Source organism: Myotis lucifugus, unplaced genomic scaffold, assembly GCF_000147115.1.
Source record: "Myotis lucifugus unplaced genomic scaffold, Myoluc2.0 scaffold_211, whole genome shotgun sequence".
Classification (NCBI taxonomy): domain Eukaryota; kingdom Metazoa; phylum Chordata; class Mammalia; order Chiroptera; family Vespertilionidae; genus Myotis; species Myotis lucifugus.
The window spans coordinates 1669002-1687988 of record NW_005871259.1 but is presented as its reverse complement, the minus strand read 5'-3'; the positions used below and the strand labels follow the sequence as shown (position 1 = coordinate 1687988).

General features: G+C 55.3%; 1 protein-coding gene across 1 annotated transcript in view; it reads left to right on the top strand.

Annotated features, from left to right (window-relative positions):
• Nucleotides 1-7420, top strand: part of LMNA (lamin A/C) — a 20679-nt gene extending 13259 nt beyond the window's left edge. Inside the window, exons 3-12 of the mRNA XM_006097809.3 lie at nt 1800-1925; nt 2174-2344; nt 2520-2645; nt 3454-3674; nt 3766-3988; nt 4330-4437; nt 4532-4651; nt 5159-5251; nt 5990-6259; nt 6533-7420. Of these exons, the coding sequence (XP_006097871.1) occupies nt 1800-1925; nt 2174-2344; nt 2520-2645; nt 3454-3674; nt 3766-3988; nt 4330-4437; nt 4532-4651; nt 5159-5251; nt 5990-6259; nt 6533-6559 (1485 nt within the window). The 3' untranslated portion in view covers nt 6560-7420. The remainder of the gene's footprint in view (nt 1-1799; nt 1926-2173; nt 2345-2519; nt 2646-3453; nt 3675-3765; nt 3989-4329; nt 4438-4531; nt 4652-5158; nt 5252-5989; nt 6260-6532) is intronic.
• Nucleotides 7421-18987: the final 11567 nt, after the last annotated feature.

Here is an 18987-nt window from a genome sequence, read left to right as displayed (position 1 = left end):
CCTCTTAGACCCGTGGTTGGCAAACTGCGGCTTGCAAGCCACATGTGGCTCTTTGGCCCCTTGAGTGTGGCTCTTCCACAAAATACCACGTGCGGGCGCGCATGTACAGTGCGATTGAAACTTCGTGGCCCATGTGCAGAAGTCGGTATTTTGTGGAAGAGCCAAACCAGTTAGGGCTCTTTTTATTTTTTTAATAAGATTTTTTTTTGGCCGAAACCGGTTTGGCTCAGTGGATAGAGCGTCGGCCTGCGGACTGAAGGGTCCCGGGTTCGATTCCGGTCAAGGGCCTGTACCTGGGTTGCGGGCACATCCCCAGTGGGAAATGTGCGGGAGGCAGCTGATCAATGTTTCTCTCTCATCGATGTTTCTAACTCTCTGTCTCTCTCCCTTCCTCTCTGTAAAAAATCAATAAAATATATTTTTTAAAAAAAAGATTTTTTTTTGGTGTGCCACAGAATTTTAATCGTTAGTTTATTTATTTTTAAATACATTTTTATTGATTTCAGAGAGGAAGGGTGAGGGAGAGAGAGATATAAACATCAATGATGAGAGAGAGCCATTGATCGACTGCCTCCTGCATACCCCACCCTGGGGATCGAGCTCGCAACCTGGGCACGTGCCCTTGACCAGAATCGAACTCGGGACCCTTCAGTCCACAGGTTGATGCTCTATCCACTGAGCCAAACTGGCTAGGGCTACTTTATTTTTTTTAAATATATATTTTTATTGATTTCAGAGAGGAAAGAGAGGGAAAGAGAGATAGAAACATCAATGATGAAAGAGAATCATTGATCAGCTGCCTCCTGCACGCCCCCTACTGGGTATCGAGCCCAAAACCCAGGCATGTGCCCTTGACCAGAATTGAACTCAGGACCCTTCAGTCGGCCAGCTGATGCTCTATCCACTGAGCCAAACCAGCTAGGGCTACTTCCTTTTCTTTTTTAAAAAAATTTTATTGATAGTTTGAGGGAGAGAGAGAAACATTGACTTGTTGTTCCACTTATTTATGCATTCATTGGTTGTTTCTTGTATGTGTCTTGACTAGGGATTGAACCTCGGTGTATCTGAACGAAGCTCTAACTAATTGAGCTACCCCGCCAGGGCTGGTCCTTACTTTCAAAACCACTGCTTTCTATTTCATCCTCTTATCTCTCACGTTACCATCTAGGAAACTATTTAAAAAGCTGGCTTCTTGTCAGTTTCACAGCCGCATCTGCTCAGAGCAGGGCCTGCACTAGTCAGTTGCCAAGATTCTGTCCTGGACTGTCTCCCCTCCCAGGCCCTAGCACCACAGTACCCCAGGGAGAGACTGGGAGGTGCTGGTTGATTACAAAACCGAGACTGGGCCATTCTCCTCCCATGGTCTCCTCTTCCAGCTCTACCCTGCCCCTAGCCCTTCCAGCCGCACTGGCCAGCCTGCGCTTCCTGAGATGAAAATCTAACAAAGGTGCTTCCCTGCTCAAACTGCCGGCCCAGCCACGTCTCCATCATTCCACCCTGACCCCACACTTCGGTTCCTTCTCTCCTGTTCCCTCTCGATCTGGGACCCATCTCCTTTATAGCCATTGCTGTGTGATGCCAGAAGGGGGAGTTGCTGTCTCATTTCTTATCAAGGACCTACCCAGAGTAGTTGCTCTGAGGGAGGAGATAGCATCACCTCTGTGGGCCTTCGAGGCTCCCACGCCCTGGGACCTGTTTCACACACATAGAGGGATGCCCTGGAACAGCCCACTCCCCAGCCTCCTTCCAGCTCGGATGTCCTGTGACCCCTCTCCCTGACACCTGCCCCCTTCCTCCAGCTCGAGGCAGCCCTGGGTGAGGCCAAGAAGCAGCTTCAGGATGAGATGCTGCGGCGGGTGGATGCTGAGAACAGGCTGCAGACGCTGAAGGAGGAGCTGGACTTCCAGAAGAACATCTACAGCGAGGTGGGCACGGTGCCCTCGGGCCGGGGCCGGGGCTGGAGGATCCGCTGTGTGCGGAGCTCACCTGCCTGCCTCCCTTGCACTAGTGGGGGTGGGGGGTGGGGGGGTTGGGGTGGCCATCACCCAGCTCCCAGGTGAAAGTGGGGCTGACAGTGACTCACCCGGTTAGGACTGGGGAGGGAGCTTGGTCACCTGGGTCTTCGCCTCCAAGGACCTAGTTCTCGTTTTGACTCCGGTGTCTAACCCTCCAGGAGCTGCGCGAGACCAAGCGCCGCCACGAGACCCGGCTGGTGGAGATCGATAACGGGAAGCAGCGGGAGTTTGAGAGCCGGCTGTCAGATGCCCTGCAGGACCTGCGGGCCCAACATGAGGAGCAGGTGGAGCACTACAAGAAGGAGCTGGAGAAGACCTATTCTGCGAAGGTGCTGCCTCTGCCCGCAGCCCTACCCCGCCCGCCCTGGGATGTCCCACAGGGGACCGGGTGGATGGTGGGGGGGGAGCTCAGGGTGCCCGGGACCTGTGGCTGCAGTCCCGGTGCCCTTCCCAGGTCCTCCCTCCCTCCCATCCCATCGCCCTAACCCTGGTCCTCCCTTCCAGCTGGATAACGCCAGGCAGTCAGCCGAGAGGAACAGCAACCTGATGGGGGCCGCCCACGAGGAGCTGCAGCAGTCCCGCATCCGCATCGACAGCCTCTCAGCTCAGCTCAGCCAGCTGCAGAAGCAGGTGCGGCCCCTCCCCCCTCGGCCAGGAGTCTGGGCAGGACCAGGACGGAGGGTGGAAGTCCAAGGGGGCTTCCTGAGGAGGGGTGGAGGTACGGGACAGAACAGGCTCCTAGGACCACAGACTGAGACGGGGCATAGGATTTGGAGTTAGGTGACCTGTTCCTGGACCACCTCCTATCTCACCTGTATGACCTTCACTTCTCAGAGCCGTGGTTTCCCATTGAAAATGGGGACCGCGTGCGCGTGAGATACCACTCTGGCCTGTGCTCTCAGTGGTTAGAGCGTCAGCCCGTGCACCGAAGGGTCTCGGGTTCGATTCCTGGTAAAGGGCTCATACGTGGGTTGCAATCCCCAGCCCAGTAGGGGTGCATGCGGGAGGCAACAAATCGATGTGTCTCTCTCACATCGATGTTTCTCTCTCTCTTTCTCTCTCTCTCTCTCTCTCTCTCTCTCTCTCTCTCTCTCTCTCTCTTTCTTTCTTCCTCTCTCCCCCTCCCTTCCAGTCTCTCTGAAAATCATTTGGAAAAATATCCTCAGGTGAGGATTAACAAACAAAGGCATCAGTATTACTCTAGTTGTCTGTGCCATTTGTGACAGGAAGAAATAGGTTCTACCCTGAGAATGAAGGACTTCAGTTAGATGCTGGGAAGGGCTTCCGGGGCGCCAGCCCAGGCCATGTGAGAGCCATGATAGTCTCTTACAGGAGCCTGGAGTTCCCGGGGAGTGTGGCTGGGTGTCCCCCACCCCCTACCTCTCCATCCTCGGGGTCCTTGGGAGCTCACCACCAGCTCCCTGCCTTTCTCACCCAGCTGGCAGCCAAGGAGGCGAAGCTGCGGGACCTGGAGGATTCGCTGTCCCGGGAGCGGGACACCAGCCGCCGGCTGCTGGCCGAGAAGGAGCGCGAGATGGCCGAGATGCGGGCGAGGATGCAGCAGCAACTGGACGAGTACCAGGAGCTGCTGGACATCAAGCTGGCGCTGGACATGGAGATCCACGCCTACCGCAAGCTCCTGGAGGGCGAGGAGGAGAGGTGGGCTGGGCAGGAGTCAGGAGGTGCTCGCAGCCACTCTGGCCTGTGACCGGCCTTGACGAGGCCCCCAACTCTGTCTCCCCCTGCCCAGGCTACGCCTGTCCCCCAGCCCCACCTCGCAGCGCAGCCGCGGCCGTGCCTCCTCTCACTCGTCCCAGACACAGGGTGGGGGCAGCATCACCAAGAAGCGCAAGCTGGAGTCGTCTGAGAGCCGCAGCAGCTTCTCGCAGCACGCGCGCACCAGCGGGCGCGTGGCCGTGGAGGAGGTGGACGAGGAAGGCAAGTTCGTGCGGCTGCGCAACAAGTCTAACGAGGTAGGCGCCCAGGCTGGGTGTGAGGGAATAGGGAAAGGTGAAGGGATGGAGGATGGAGAGAGGCAGACCCAGGGAGTGTGTGTGTGTCTCCCCCAGGCTCTAGTTCTAGACCTATGAGCATCCGTCTCCGCATCTGTAAAATGGGGATGAGCAGTGGTCCCTAACTCTGAGTTGTGGAGAAGGCGGCAAAGTGCCCACAGGTCGCAGCTGTTAGCCTTGAGGGGGAGGGCAGTGTGGGGAGCTGGAGGGAGGGGCCTCCACGTGTGCCCGTGGGGCCCTTGAGCGATGAAAATCCAGGAGCTGGACAAGCATCCCCCACCTGCCTCTCCCCTGCCCGGCAGGACCAGTCCCTGGGCAACTGGCAGATCAAGCGCCAGAATGGAGATGACCCCTTGCTGACCTACCGCTTCCCACCGAAGTTCACCCTGAAGGCTGGGCAGGTGGTGACGGTGAGTGGCAGGGTGTTTGGACTCTGGGACGGGGGCTGGTCGGCCTCAGGCTGGGTGCGCGGGAGTGAGCGCCCTTCTCTCACCCTCCCCCCAGATCTGGGCTGCAGGAGCTGGGGCCACCCATAGCCCCCCGACCGACTTGGTGTGGAAGGCGCAGAACACCTGGGGCTGTGGGAACAGCCTGCGCACGGCCCTCATCAACTCCAACGGGGAGGTGAGTGTGCCGCGGCCGCCCTCGTCCTGTGCCAGGCTCCCCTGGTGGCCACATCCCAGGGGACTCCCCAGGGACAGTTGAGAGCCCTTTGCCAAGGAAGCCAATTCAGGGCCACTTTCTTCTATCTCTCTATCCCTATGGTGCAGCCCCAGGCCCTAAGCTCTCCACCCAGTGGGCAAACCAAAAGATGCCCCTCCCTCAGCCTGCGTAGTGGAAGTTAGACGGCGAGGATTGTTAAAGGCAGAACCACATTCCAACCCGGGCAGTTTGATGGTGTTTCTCTGGGGTAGAAACCAGTTCCTTAGCTCCAGCCACCCTCACCCCCCCGCCCCGGGGTGTGGGGTGTGGGGTGTGGGGTGTGGGGTGGGGGGAGACCAGTAAGCAGCAGGCTGGACAAAGGGCAGAGCACAAGAAAGGTTCTTAGGTGGTCCCTGTGGGTGGCTGCACCGCACACCCCTTCCCCGGCCCCACCCCTAACTCCTGGGCCCGGTCCCATGTACCTGACAGGAGGTCGCCATGCGCAAGCTGGTGCGCTCCGTGACTGTGGTTGATGACGATGATGACGATGAGGACGGGGATGACATGCTCCATCACCACCACGTGAGTGGCAGCCGTGGCAGCCGCCGCTGAGGCCACGCCCACACTGGGGCAGCCAGCCAGGCCTGGGGCAGCCTCTCCCTGGCCTCCCTCCCCATGCCAAAGATCACTTCATTAAAGAATGTTTTGGAACTTCACTTGCTGCCCTGGCTTTTCTTCTCTCTCCTCCCTATACCTTGAACAGGGGACCCAGGTGTCTGGGTGCCCTACTGTGGTAAAGAAGGGAGTGGGAACGCTGATGCCATGGAGTATTCCCATGGGAGCAGTGGACGAGGGTCCGGATTTGTCTCTTGAGAAGGGGATGGGAGGACAGACGTGGGGCTCCCAGCCCTGCCTCTCTCCCCCCATTTCTGTTGCATGCATGTCCTTTCTTCCCCATTTTCTTGCCAGAACATCCTCTCTGATTCCCACCCTCTCCGATTGATTTTGCATGCCTGCCGCCCTCCAAGCTTGCCCGCTCTCTCCTGTCCCTCTTAAGCTTAGAGTAGCTGGGACGGGCAAAGCCACACTCCAGTGCCTTGTCCCCACGTCTTCCAGGTCCTCCTCCCTTTCCATGCCCCCCCCCCCTCCTCCCAGCCCAGCCTCTCAGGCCCTATTGCCTGCCCTCTGGCCCCTTGAGGACAGAACCCCCCGCCTTCCTGCCTGGTGGCTGGGAGCCCGCAGGAGTGTGGAACTGGTTGTTAGGCCTAAGCAGTCAGTCCCAAACTCGCCTGAGCCCCTGAGCCTTGTCTCCCTCCTCAGGGAACCCACTGCAGCAGCTCGGGGGACCCAGCTGAGTACAACCTGCGCTCGCGCACGGTGCTGTGCGGGACTTGCGGGCAGCCTGCCGATAAGGCGCCCGGCAGCGGCTCAGGAGCCCAGGTGGGCGGATCCGTCTCCTCTGGCTCTTCTGCCTCCAGTGTCACGGTCACTCGCAGCTACCGCAGTGTGGGGGGCAGTGGGGGTGGCGGCTTCGGGGACAACCTGGTCGGCCGCTCCTACCTCCTGGGCAACTCCAGTCCCCGGACCCAGGTGAGTTGTCTCTTTGTCGCCACACCCCACCGACAGAGGACCCGGTCCTTGAGGGTTAGGACAAGGTGGGCCTGTGGGGGGAGAGCCTTCTCTTCCGCAGCCCGGGGGAGTGGGAGCCCCCCCACCGCCTCCCAGGGTCCTCCACGGTCACTCCCGCCCGCATCCTGCCCCTCCTGTCTGAGCCCCAGACTGGAGGGCGGGGCGGGCTGAGGGTTAGGAGGGCGGGAAGGGCCAGGCACTGCCACTCACACTTCTCCTCTCTTCCCCCCGTAGGCTGCCCAGAACTGCAGCATCATGTAATCTGGGACCTGCCAGGCCGAGGCGGGGACGCAGGCCTCCTGCTTCCTCCTCACCTCGTGCCCACCCCATCCCTGCACCTCATGGGCGGGGCCTTGAAGCCAAAGAAAAATACCCCTTGGGTTTTTTTCTTCTGTGTTTTGTTTTTTTTTTCTAAGAGAAGTTATTTTCTACAGTGGTTTTATACTGAAGGAAGAACACAACCAAAAAAAGAAAAATATATAGCATTTATCTCAGTTTGCCCTGCATTTTCCCAGCTTTCAGGAAACTCCATATCTGCCTTAAAACCAAAGAAGGCTCCTCCAGGAGCCAGGGGAGAGGGGTGCTTTTACAGAGCCGAGTTTCTGCTTTCCTGCCTGCCTGCAGCCCCCACCCCGGGGCCCCGGGAACATGGAGCCTGAGAGGCAGCTGTGCAATCTTCTGTGCCATCTTCCCAGGCCCTGGGCTGGCTCCCATCCTCCAGTTACCTGGCTGAGTCCCACGCCCGCCCCCAGCCCCAGGTGACTTGATTCTCCCAAGTCCCAGCTGCGCTTGCTTTTTTGTATTTTATGAGACAAGAGATGGGAATGAGGTGAGCGGTAAAGGAAGGGGGAAGAGGGGTAGTTTGAGCCTGCTTCCACCCAGCTTTAGAGTCGGAGTGGGGTCTGCTGGTCACTGGAGGTCAAGGTCAAGTGGGTGAAGGAGAAGGGAAAGGGAGGCTCACTAGAAAAGGCGAGAGCCTGTGGGCCCCACCCAGAGGAGGACGGTGAGAAGGGGTGGAGGGTGTGGCGGTCGTTTTTGGCAAACACTAAAGATCCCCTTGGCTCCCCATCCCCCATCTGCACCCCTTCTCTTCTCCTCAAATCAATACACTAGTTGTTTCTACTCCTGTCTGCTGTGGTGTCTTTGTTGGTGGGCGTCACCGTGTGTTCTGAGGGACAGACACACAAACGTTGCACAGTCACCAGCATCCTCATGTTCACTGCTGCCCAGACTCCCCCGCCCCGCGTCCCCCCCCTCCCCGCCTCCGGCTCCAGGGGCACAGGATGCGGCCTTCAGAGCACCCGGGTACACATTAGTGTCGGCTGTGGGCAGAGGCTGTGACATAAGCAACACTCACCCACTTGGGGGGCTCCCCCCTTCCTCCCACAGCAGTTTCCCAGCACCTTCTACCTCCTGGGCACCATCTGCCTGTGGGCCCGGTCTGAGGGTGGTGCCATCTTGGGGAGCAGAAGCTGGGGAGGCACAAGAAGGGAGAAGGACTGACTGCCAACGCCCAGATAATGTCCCTTTGTGCCAGACTCTGCTCAGGTTGGCGAGAGGAAGTGAACAAGACAACACCTTCAGTGTCCTCAGGGGACGTACACTCCGCCGAGAGTCAAAAACGAGGATTCCTGTGGGCAAGGGGACGTGTCAGGCAGAGCAGCAGCCTCCGAGAGGGAGGCGGTTTATAATCTGGGGGCACAGGAGCCGGGACTGAGGAAAAGGGCCTCCAAAAGGAAAATGAGCCACGCTCGCCAGCCCTCCGTGGCCCTTTGTGCGTCCCACAGCATCTCTGCCCGTCTCATTGGACCTCTTACTGTCTTGAGAGGCAGTTGTTGTCACGGGGACTCAGAGCTCACTTGCCCAAGGCCACACAGCTCCCGTGACATCATACTCCCCCCTGAACAGAAAATACTGATGATAACATACAAGCTTGCATCCCCTGGGCAGAGGCGTTGAGCCTACTTTCAAGTCAGTGTGAGAACGCATGCCAGGGATTATGGAAAAACATATTGGAAAAAGCGAAACGAGAGCAAACGAGCCTCTGACTTCATGCCGGAACCCGTCTCCCACGGGCTTGGGAAGGGATTCTGAGAGGAAGAGCTCCCGCCTCCGTGGGCAGCTTCAAAGAAAGAAACCACCCCACCGGGTGGCTTGGTGGTGGAGCATCCACCTATGAACCCGGAGGTCAGGTGTGATTTTGCTCTGGGCACGTGATGGGGTTGTGGCTGGATCCCCCGTAGAGGGGTGCAGGAGGCAGCCGATCATCATTGATGTTTCTATCTCCCTCTCCCTTCCTCTCTGAAAGCAATAAACATATATTTTTTAAAAGAAGGAAGGAAGGGAGGGAGGGAGGGAGGGAGGGAGAGAGAGAGAGAGAGAGAGAGAGAGAGAGAGAGAGAGAAAGAGAAAGGAAGAAAGGAAGAAAGAGAGAGAAAGGAAGAAAGAGAGAGAAAGGAAGAAAGAAAAGAAAAAAGAAAGAAACCCCTCTCCCAGCCCTGGAGGAAGGACCCAGGGGCCCTGGTAGGTCTTGGACATCAATGAAGGAGACCCATCTCTGAGGGCGCTTACATGCACTTCCAGGTCTGGGCACCCGGGGGCGCCGAAGCCCCACCATGGCTCTGAATTATAGAGGGAGGCCTTCAGGACACCACCACCAGCAGGCGAGGTCCCTGTTCTTGAGGCAGCTGAAGGGATAAAGCAAATCAGCGAGCTCACCTTATCCGCCGCTGCAAGCTGGTCACTCACAGGACAGGACACCACACCCAGCAGGCCACGTGTGATTGATGAAAACGTATACAGTTAGAATGCAGCACATACTCTGTAGTAAAACTGAAAACACAGGCACGTACAAAGAAGTAGGAAAAAAAAAGTCATCTCTTTTCAATGGCCCAGAGACAGCCACGGATGGGTTTCCTTCCAGGCGTTTTTTCCTGAGCGAATACCACATGGTTAAAACCTCCCTGTGGCTCAAAATTTGCTTCTGCTCTTTTCTTAGTTAAAATGCATAAGCACTTTCCGATGTTATTTCAAAGTTTATAAACATTATTTTAAAATAACGGATTCCTTTTCTGTCGGTTTCATGTCAGTAATACTTTGCCATGACAGAGAGGGTAGAAAAGGAGCAAGAAAAAGAAATAGTCTCCGTGGAAGCCATCATGAACATTATGGTGGGAGGCCTTCGAGCATTTTATTTTTCCATTTTTGAAATATGTACAACATTTACAATTTCTTACTGGCTGTTATCAATAATGCTTCCCGGAATGCACATCTTTACACATATCTCTGGGAATTTCCATGAAATAAAGTCTAAGAAAGGGATTGGTTGACTCAAAATTATACACATTAAAAAAAAGGCTGTTGGTAATATTTCCAAGTGAAACGGGACCCTTGTCATTCTCACCTGCAGCGGAGCCCACGCCCCCTCACATTTCTAACAACACCACAAGTTTTGTCAGTTTTAATGTTAGCTCACTTTATAGGAGAACAGTTATTTTCATTATTGCTTCAAATTACATTTCTTTCGAGAGAAATTGAAATTTTTTTATTAATGTGTATGGCTTACTTTTATTTCTCCTGGTATAACATCTTTCTATCTCTTTTACTCATTTTTTTCTCTTGATTTGTTGATTTTAGAGAGAGGAAGAGAGAGAGAGGATGAGAGAAAGAGAGAGAAAAACATCAGCTTGTTGTTCCTCTCATTTATGCATTCGTTGGTTGACTCTTGTAAGTGGCCTGACCCAGGGATCAAACCCACAACCTTAGCTGCTCCGGACGACACTCTGACCAGCTGAGCTACCAGCTGGGACCCTTTTGCTCATGTTTTATTGCCAAGATTATCTTTTTCATGTTGGTTTTTAAGACCATACGTTTCGAAAATATTTTATTAAGGATGTTTATTATATAAACATACTTTTTCATGGCGGGATGTTTATACAACACTTCCTGTAACCCCCCTCTGGACAGTTCATCAATTCCCAGCTTCACATTGTAAATAACGCTACCGTTGGATGCCTTTTCTTTAAACATTTCAGGTGATTTCTTAGGACGGAATCCTAGTGAGTCCCCTGATGCCTGGTCTGACTTTAAATTCTCTTCACTGTCCTCAGCCCTTTCATGGCCAGAAGTAACGGGTGAAGCCATTTTTCCTTTCCACGTCACCACCCTGACAACCCATCCGGGTGAATGCAGGTGAGGGAGGGGATGAGGCAGGATCCATGTATCTTAGCCTCCCCAGCGCCTCCGTGCCCCCTGTTCTGCCCCTGGAGGAACAGAGAAAACAAGACTTGGAGCGTGTGTGGGAGCCTCTTGCTCTCACCCCCCTGGAGTGACGGAGGTGCTGGCCACCCTCCCCCTCTGGGGCCGGGCCTCAGACCCTTACAATCCTCGGGCTGATTCTCCATGCTTAGTACCAGTCCGTGCCAGCTGGCAGCTCTCACCGGAGACTGAGGTGGCACAAATATGGGTGAAGGGGGAGGAAGTGGGCAGGGGCCCAAGGGACCAAGATGAAGGAGGTGGTGGTCAGAAGCTGGTGCTCACATGGGATGATGGAAAGGGAAGACTGAGGAGTCTGAGGGCTTCCAGGGGAGTAGAGGGGGTGTCAGGCCCCCACTCTGGCCCTCCTGCCCCTGGAGAAACTAATCATCTCCCCGCCACCCACTTTCCTCTGCACCCACCCCCTTGAGCTCCTCCTAACTAATTCATCTTGGTCCCTTTAAGAGCTGCCTGGGAACTGGGGCACCGGAGGGGGCTGGCAGGGCCCCCACTGCTCACCCTGCCATGCCTGCCTCTGCTCCTCCCCCTGACTGGTACAGACTCTGCTGGAAGTCTTGGACGCCTGGGTTAGGGTCTCCACTGCTGGGCTGGGGGTAAGGTTTGAAAGTGGCGGGAAAAAGGGACCATGGTCCCTGGGTTGGGATGGGGGTGTGGGGTGCCAGTTTCCTAGCTCTGAGGACATGAAGTGTCTGTGTGCCAACTCCAGTGGATAATGTAGGGGGCCCTGGCGGGGTGGTCCTCTGGCCTCAGACTGGGGCAAGGGCAGAGGATCTTGAGGGGCAGAGCCTAGGGGGCAGGATGTGTGGGTCTCCTCACCCTCCACTCGCCCATCTCATTCCCCAGGGCCCTCATTAGCTACACTCCATCAGCCACTCCGGGTCCCTCCTGCAATAAAAGACCCAGGGCCCTGACACTCCCTCTTCTCACAGGTGGGGAAACCGAGGACCGGGAATTGTGTGTGAGGCGGAGGAGAAGAGGGGATTGGGCTGCAGAAAGTTTCTCCCTCCTTCTCCACCCCACAGCACTGGACACAGGGGACCTGGGTGTCCAGCTGCCCCAGCCAGTTCCTACCTACAGCCGTGGCCAGCACCTAGGCTGGGTCCCCCTCCCCCCTCGGGCAACTCAGCACCGTCGGAGGCTCTGATTTCCCTATGTCAAGGCCAGGAGAGGCTCCCAGACGCCCAGCTGGGTCACCAGGAGGAAGTGGAGCCAGGGGAAGCTGTAGGCTCCCTCCCTTTACTCCCCTGGGTTTCTCGGAAATGTAGCCCCTTCCAACTCTGCCACAGAGACTGGGTCCAAGCCCTCAAAAGGGAAGGAAGTGGGGGAGGGGCAGGGACAGGGTGTGAAGTCTTCCTTCTGGTTAGGGCGGTAGCTCAGTTTCATCTCGTCCCTGCCACCTTGATTCCGATTCCGAATGATTCTTCCCCTCCTGCCACGTGTCCCTCCTGGGGGAGAAGAGCCTAAAGCAGCAGGCACCCCGGTTCCCGAGGCCCAGGTGCTGAGGGCAGCAAGGGTGGAGCCATGGAGTCGGGAGTGGTGGGGGATGTGGCAGCAGCTCTGCTTAGAGTTCACTTCTGCTTTCAACACATGCCATGTCCTTCCGGCCCCAGGCAGACACGCTCGCCCGCCACCCCAGCCCAGACCTAAAAGGGAACCAAACCTGGCCTGTGAAACCCTCTGCCCGGGGCTGACACTCATTCCCTTTTCCTAAAAAAATATTATGAAGTCTAGAAACGAGTCAAGCTTCTGCCAGGAAGGCTGTAAAAACCTTTTTTTTTTTTTACCTGTGGGAATCAGAGAGGGCAAGCACCCTGCCCAGGATCACACAGCAAGTAAGAGGCAGTCAGGCCTAGGACCCAGGGCCACAGTGCCTCCCTCACAGCCTTCCCCCAGCTGAGGGAGGCCGGCCTGAAAGGGGCTTTCTCAGTTCTTCATGGTACCAGGGAGGGAGTCCAGAGAGGACAGCAGACCTGTTAACTAGGGTCCGTGGGCTCAGGGGTGGGAGAGGACACAAGGCCCTGCTCCCAGAGCTCCCACCCAGACTCCTGCTTGCCTCTGCTCCTTCGTAGCTGGGAGAGGACCCGGCTCTTTTTATCCGCATCTGGTCCAGACTTTTGGAAAGTCCATCCGGAAGTCTGCCCTCCATCCCTATTCCTACAGCACAAACTTCCCCTCCTGCTAGGCCTCGGGGTTCGTCACCGGCTTCCGGAGACGTCATCTTCTAGCTCAGGTGGCTGAGGAGGAACAGCAGACCCAGACCTGGAGGTGGCCCTTCCCACGAAAGTCAGGGTAATTGTTATAGTAATAAGTTTAGTTAGTATAAGATAGCATAATCAAATTTTATTTTTTTATTAGAGTGAATTTTTTTAAATATATTTTATTGATTTTTTACAGAGAGGAAGGGAGAGAGACAGAGAGATAGAAACATCGATGAGAGAGAAACATCAATCAGCTGCCTCCTGCACACTCCCCACCGGCGATGTGCCCGCAACCAAGGTACATGCCCTTGATCGGAATCGAACCTGGGACCCTTCAGTCCGCAGGCCGATGCTCTATCCACTGAGCCAAACCGGCTACGGCTATTAGAGTGAATTTTAAACTTTACTTAGAAGAGGAACTTAATTTGTGTGTGTGTGTGTGTGTGACCCTGATAAGTAACTTGTAACGCCCTGCGTGTTAACTCCTGACAAATAACTTGTAACTCCTGACAAAAAACTTGTAACTTCCTGCGTGTGTATCCTGATAAGCCCAGGAGGCCACCGGAGCACACTGATATGAGACACTGAAGAAGCCCACCCAGGGGGCATAAAAGAAGGACTCTCACAGCAGCAGTCAGACGCTTGTCTGCCCTCCACAGACAGGTCGTTCTCCTTCCCCCTAGAAGCTGCCGTTCCTGCTCTGCCTCTGAGCCCAGACTGTTAGAGGCCTCTCTTCGAGTCAAGAGACCGAGCTCCTGCCGCGGCGTATTTGACGACCTCCGTGTGTCTCTGTCAGCGAGTGTCTCCGGGTGGCCTGCCAAGGACTGAAACTCATCAGCTCTCTGGTAAATAAACCTGTGTGATTTCTTGCATTGTTTGTCCCCTGTGTCTTCTCTCTTCTTAGCTTTTGGTTAAGCTCGGCCATATTAATTAATAGTAAGTACCCTTTGATGTCTGTATTGGTATATCCAAATGAGGCACTCTGGGTCACCTGTGCGTACGTTCCCATAGGAGTGGAACAGTAATATTCATAGCAGAGGGCTTCTTAGGCTTCCTTTTGTTTTTTAATTTTTTAAAAAATATTTTATTGGTTTTTTACAGAGAGGAAGGGAAAGGGATAGAGAGTTAGAAACATCGATCAGCTGCCTCCTGCACACACCCCCACTGGGGATGTGCCCGCAACCAAGGTACATGCCCTCGACCAGAACTGAACCTGGGACCTTTCAGTCCGCAGGCTGACGCTCTATCCACTGAGCCAAACCAGCTAGGGCTGTTTTTTAATTTTTTTTTAAATATATTTTATTGATTTTTTACAGAGAGGAAGGGAGAGAGATAGAGAGTTAGAAACATTGATGAGAGAGAAACATTGATCAGCTGCCTCCTGCACATCTCCCACTGGGGATGTGCTCGCAACCCAGGCACATGCCCTTGACTGGAATCGAACCCGGGACCCTTCAGTCCGCAGGCCGACGCTCCATCCACTGAGCCAAACCGGTTTCGGCCGTTTTTTAATTTTTTTACAATCCTCATCCAGGGATGTGTTGTGTGTATGTGTGTTTGAATTGATTTGAGAGAGAGAGGAAGGGAGAGAGAGAGAGATGTGAAAGAGAAACATCCACTGGTTGCCGCTGTACGCAGCCTGACTGGGGATGGAACCTGCAGTGTGCCTATGTGCCCTGACTGGGAATCCAAATTGCAACCTTTTGTGTTTGGGACGATGCTCCAGCCAACAGAGCCACCCGGCCAGGCCAGGGCTTCTTGGGCTCTGGACAGAGGAGAGACCCTGTCTGGGCTTGTTTGCATAGATATTTATGTATTCGTTTCCCTCCTCATGGGCAAACTCAGTCTGCATGAGGTCAGGCTGGCTGGCATCCAGGTGTGACCACCCTGCATGTAAACAGCAGGAGAGGGAAACCCAGAGGGAGTGACCGTGAGGGAGGAGAATTGGCCCCGGCTGACCCTGAACCCAGCTTGGGGACATCTGTGCTGTGGTGTCTGCCTAACAGTGGGCAAGGGAGCTGAACAATGACCCCTCCCACCTCCCCCCACATCTGGAGCCCTGCCTTCTCCACATGTGGATCCAGAAGCCGCAGAAGGTGGGGTGCAGGGGGACACGGGTAGGAGGAGGAAGAATATGGGGAGATTCTAGTCCCTCCCACTTAGAGATGCGGTCGCCATGGTGACTGAGGACCGGTGAGGTGGGATGGGGTTGGGGATGGGGGCGGGGGTGTGGCAGGACTGAGCTCTGGGAGCCGAGAGAGCCTGGCGTTCCAGGGGGAGGGAAACGCGGCAGCATCCCCAAGCGCCAGGTAAGGAAGCAGGAGAACCGGCAGTTCTGAAAGGAGAGGATGGGCCATTGTCTGGTGCTGGCTCTGCCCCCGAGAAGGGGGCAGACAGAGGGGGTCCGGCCATTGTTTGCGATATTCAGCTCAGCCTTCCAGCTCTAGGCAGACTGGAGGAGGAATCCTAGGAGGCGCTGGGTAAGGGGTTGGCGGGATTGGGCTGGGCAGGTGGCAGGAACGCTGAGAGACAGCAGGGGTGGGGATCTGGGAGAGCAGAGGCTTGGGGCCGTCCCTAGTGCCTTCACACAGCAGGCACGGGATCAAGGCAAGTTGTTTTGAGTCGCTTGTGATCATAGAAGGAGGGCAACGCGGGGCCAGAGCAGGTGGGCTAAGGGAGGGGAGCCAGGACGCTGCTCTTCTCCAGGGCTCTGCTCTTCTGGGTCTGTCCCCGAGGCCGGAAGGGAGAGGGGGTAGGGGACACTGGACCTGCGGGGTGAAGCCCCGAGTGGCTTCTCTCCTGACACCAGGGCTGCCCCACAGTGAGGTATCCATGCTCCCAGGGAGCCGAAGAGACAGAGCCCTGGGGTGAGCATAGGGTAGGGGTGAGGAGTGACACCGCCATTTCCCTTCCCACTACCACCCCCACATCTGGATCGCTACCTGGGCCAGAAAACCTGGCAGGAAGGGGCTACTGTGTGATGTGGCCTAGGGGCTGTGGGGGAGGAGTCCCAGGAAGAGCCGGACCCTGGGGTAAGGGGGTGGGGTTGAACTCAGCATTGTTGTCTAGGGAGTCCCCAAGCTGGGCTCCAGGGCTAGGGGGGAAAGGAGCTGGGGAACCCCCACATCAGGGCTTTGCAATGGCATGGCCCCTTCAGTGTGTTCGCTGAACACCTGACCCCTCCACCACCGCCCCACCTCAACTGCTGCCTGACTCCAGCCCAGCCAGGACTCTTCCTCTTCCTGGCTTTGGTTTCCTCATTTCTATCGTGAGGGGCCAGCTCAGAGCTTCCTTGATGCTGGAGGCAGGACCTGCCACACCATTTGTGGGATCCAGTGCAAACTAAAAATGTGGGGCCCCTTGTTCAGGAATGACCAAGACTTTCAAGACGCCCACCGGAGAGCGTTAGAGGAAACGAGGGCCCTTCTGAGTGCAGGGGCCTGTCTGTGGGCTCTGCCGGCTGCAGCAGGAGAGATGGCAGTGACTCAGTCTGACTCCAGCGGTGCTGGTGCAAGAGAGTCAGTGGGCAGCCCTAGCCGGTTTGGCTGAGTGGATAGAGCGTCGGCCTGCAGACTGAAGGGTTGCAGGCTCGATCCCCAGTGAGGGGTGTGCAGGAGGCAGCCAATTGGTAATTCTCTCTCATCATTGTTTCTCTCTCTCTCTCTCCCTCTCCCTTCCTCTCTGACATCAATAAAAGTATATTAACAACAACAACAAAAAGAGGGTCAGTGGGTAGGGGCAGGTGGCCCTGCCTCTCCATCAGGCTGTTCCGTGGAGCTGGACCAGGAGGCCCTGTGGAGGCAGGAGGTGGTACCTGATGGCCTGTCTTCCCAGAGGTTTCAGGAATCACCCCAGAGATACTGTTTCTCAGCTCAGAGGAGCCAGAGCTTGTCACCTCCATCTACTTCCCTTCTCCATCCAAGAGGCTGAGCTTCCTGGACCAGGGCTGGAGTAGGACTCTACAGAGACAGTAGAGCTAAGGGATTAGCTTGGCATGAGGCCGATCTGAGTTTAACCTGACTTTTCGCTGTGGAACCTCCCTGAACCAGCTCCCTCATCTGTAAGATGGGGTCCTGGGGGTGCCTCTCTGCTAAAATTGTTGGGTAGGCCCCAGCCTGATTCATGTGGGCTGGAGGGGCTGGGGAGAGGCCTGGGGCTAGGAAGAGAATGCCTAGGATCTGGAGGAGAAGGGTAATTCCAGGGCATTAATCTAACACTTCCAGAGAGGCCAGAACAGGGCACCAGGCTGGGAGGGTGGGGCTGGACTTTCTACCCCCTTCACCCCCCCCCCCATTAGAACTCCTCCCAGTGACCCAGATAAACCAATCTGTTCAAGCAGAGAGGCCCAGGGGCAGGGTAGGTTCCCAAATCTGAGCTGGGGTTGAGGAGACACAGAAGGTGGGGTCTGGGTGGGAGTGTCCCTTGATTCTGAGAATCAGGAAGACTTTCCCTGGGGGGCTCGGTCCACGGCTTCTCCCAAGGACCTGGCAACCAGCCTCCGTGAGAGCCCGAGGGAGTCTTAGGCAGGCCTTGACAGAAACCGTTGTCAGGAGGGGTCTGCCTAAGACCAACCCTCGGGAAAATAGAGAGGAAATGGGAGCAGAGGGAGAAGGAAAGAAGGCTGAGCAGCCTTTGACCAGGAATTCTAAGGATTGTACCGGGCTGTACCATCGCCCTGCAGGCTGGTGCTGTGGCGAGAGGGATGGAAGTGCCGACACAGGAAGGACTTCCTGACAGTGAGGAATGTGCACTTAAGGAGAGGGGGTATTTATTGGAGTCGATGTGCCCGGGGATGGCTGTGCTCTTTATAACCAGCAGTCAGCTGTCTCGGGCTGAGTGGGCAGGAAACTACCCCCTTTGAAGGTCAGGGAGCTCTGGGTGCTGGATGCCTCATTAGCCCTGCGTTACGAGTTTCCCCCTGGAGCCCCGGGGGAGAAGTGAGCAGCCACTATAGGGGGTGGGTGCCTCCACAGCATGTTTGAAAAGTATGAGCTCAGATGGGAAATTTTCTGGGCTTCCCACTGCCCTGATGCCGCCCTAAGAGAGATGGAGATTAGACTACAGGAGGGATTTCCTCAGCAAAGCCACGAGTAAGGCGGAGTGCGATTGTTTTATTTTTATACGATCATGGCTCTGCTGGAAGTGGGAGTTAGAAATTTAGAGCAGCGGTCGCCAACTGGTGATCCGCAGACCACTGGTGGTCTGTGAGGTCCGAAAGGTTGGCGACTGCTGGTTTAGACCACTGCAGGGACTTCCAAGTAGGTAGGAGTGGAAAGACCCTGCACCGTGGGTAGGTGAAAAAGGAATATGGAAGACAGTGTCATGACTCCTGTCTGGGAAATCTTGAGTAAGAGGAGAAACCCCTGCTCGGCTGATTAGACTAGATGTGATGTGATAGAGGAACGAGAAATGATCTAGAAACTTTCTGGCCCTAGCCGGTTTGGCTCACTGGATAGAGCGTCGGCCTGGGGACTGAAGAGTCCCAGGTTCGATTCCGGTCAAGGGCATGTACCTTGGTTGCAGGCACATTCCCAGTAGCGGCTGTGCAGGAGGCAGCTGATCGATGCTTCTCTCTCATCGATGTTTCTGACTCTCTATCCCTCTCTCTTCCTCTCTGTAAAAAATCAATAAAATATATTTAAAAAATAAATAAATCTTTCTGGCCTTTTTTTTTTTTTTAATATTTACCCAAAGGATATTTTTTCCATTGACTTCTATAAGAGAGGGGGAGAGACAGAGAGAGAAACATCGATGTGAGAGAGACACATTGATTGGTTGGCTCCTGCATGTGCTCCTCGGGTCCTGGTGATTGAGCCTGCAACCGAGGTACATGCCCTTGACCTGAATCAAACCCTGGACCCTTCATTGGCTCTATCCATTGAGCCAAACTGGCCAGGGCTGGCATTTTTTTAGGGAGAGAGGACTGGCCTTTAAAAAAAATTTATATATATATATATATATATATATATATATATATATATATATAATTATTATTACTGATTTCAGAGAGGAAGGGAGAGGGAGAGGGAGAGAGATAAAAAAATATCAATGATGAGAGAAAATCATTGATTGGCTGCCTCCCACATGTCCCACACTGGGGATCGAGCCTGCAACCTGGGTATGTGCCCCGACTGGGAATCAAACCGTGACCTCCTGGTTCATAGGTTGATGCTCAACCACTGAGCCACGCTGGCAGGGCCTTCTGGCCCACTAGTA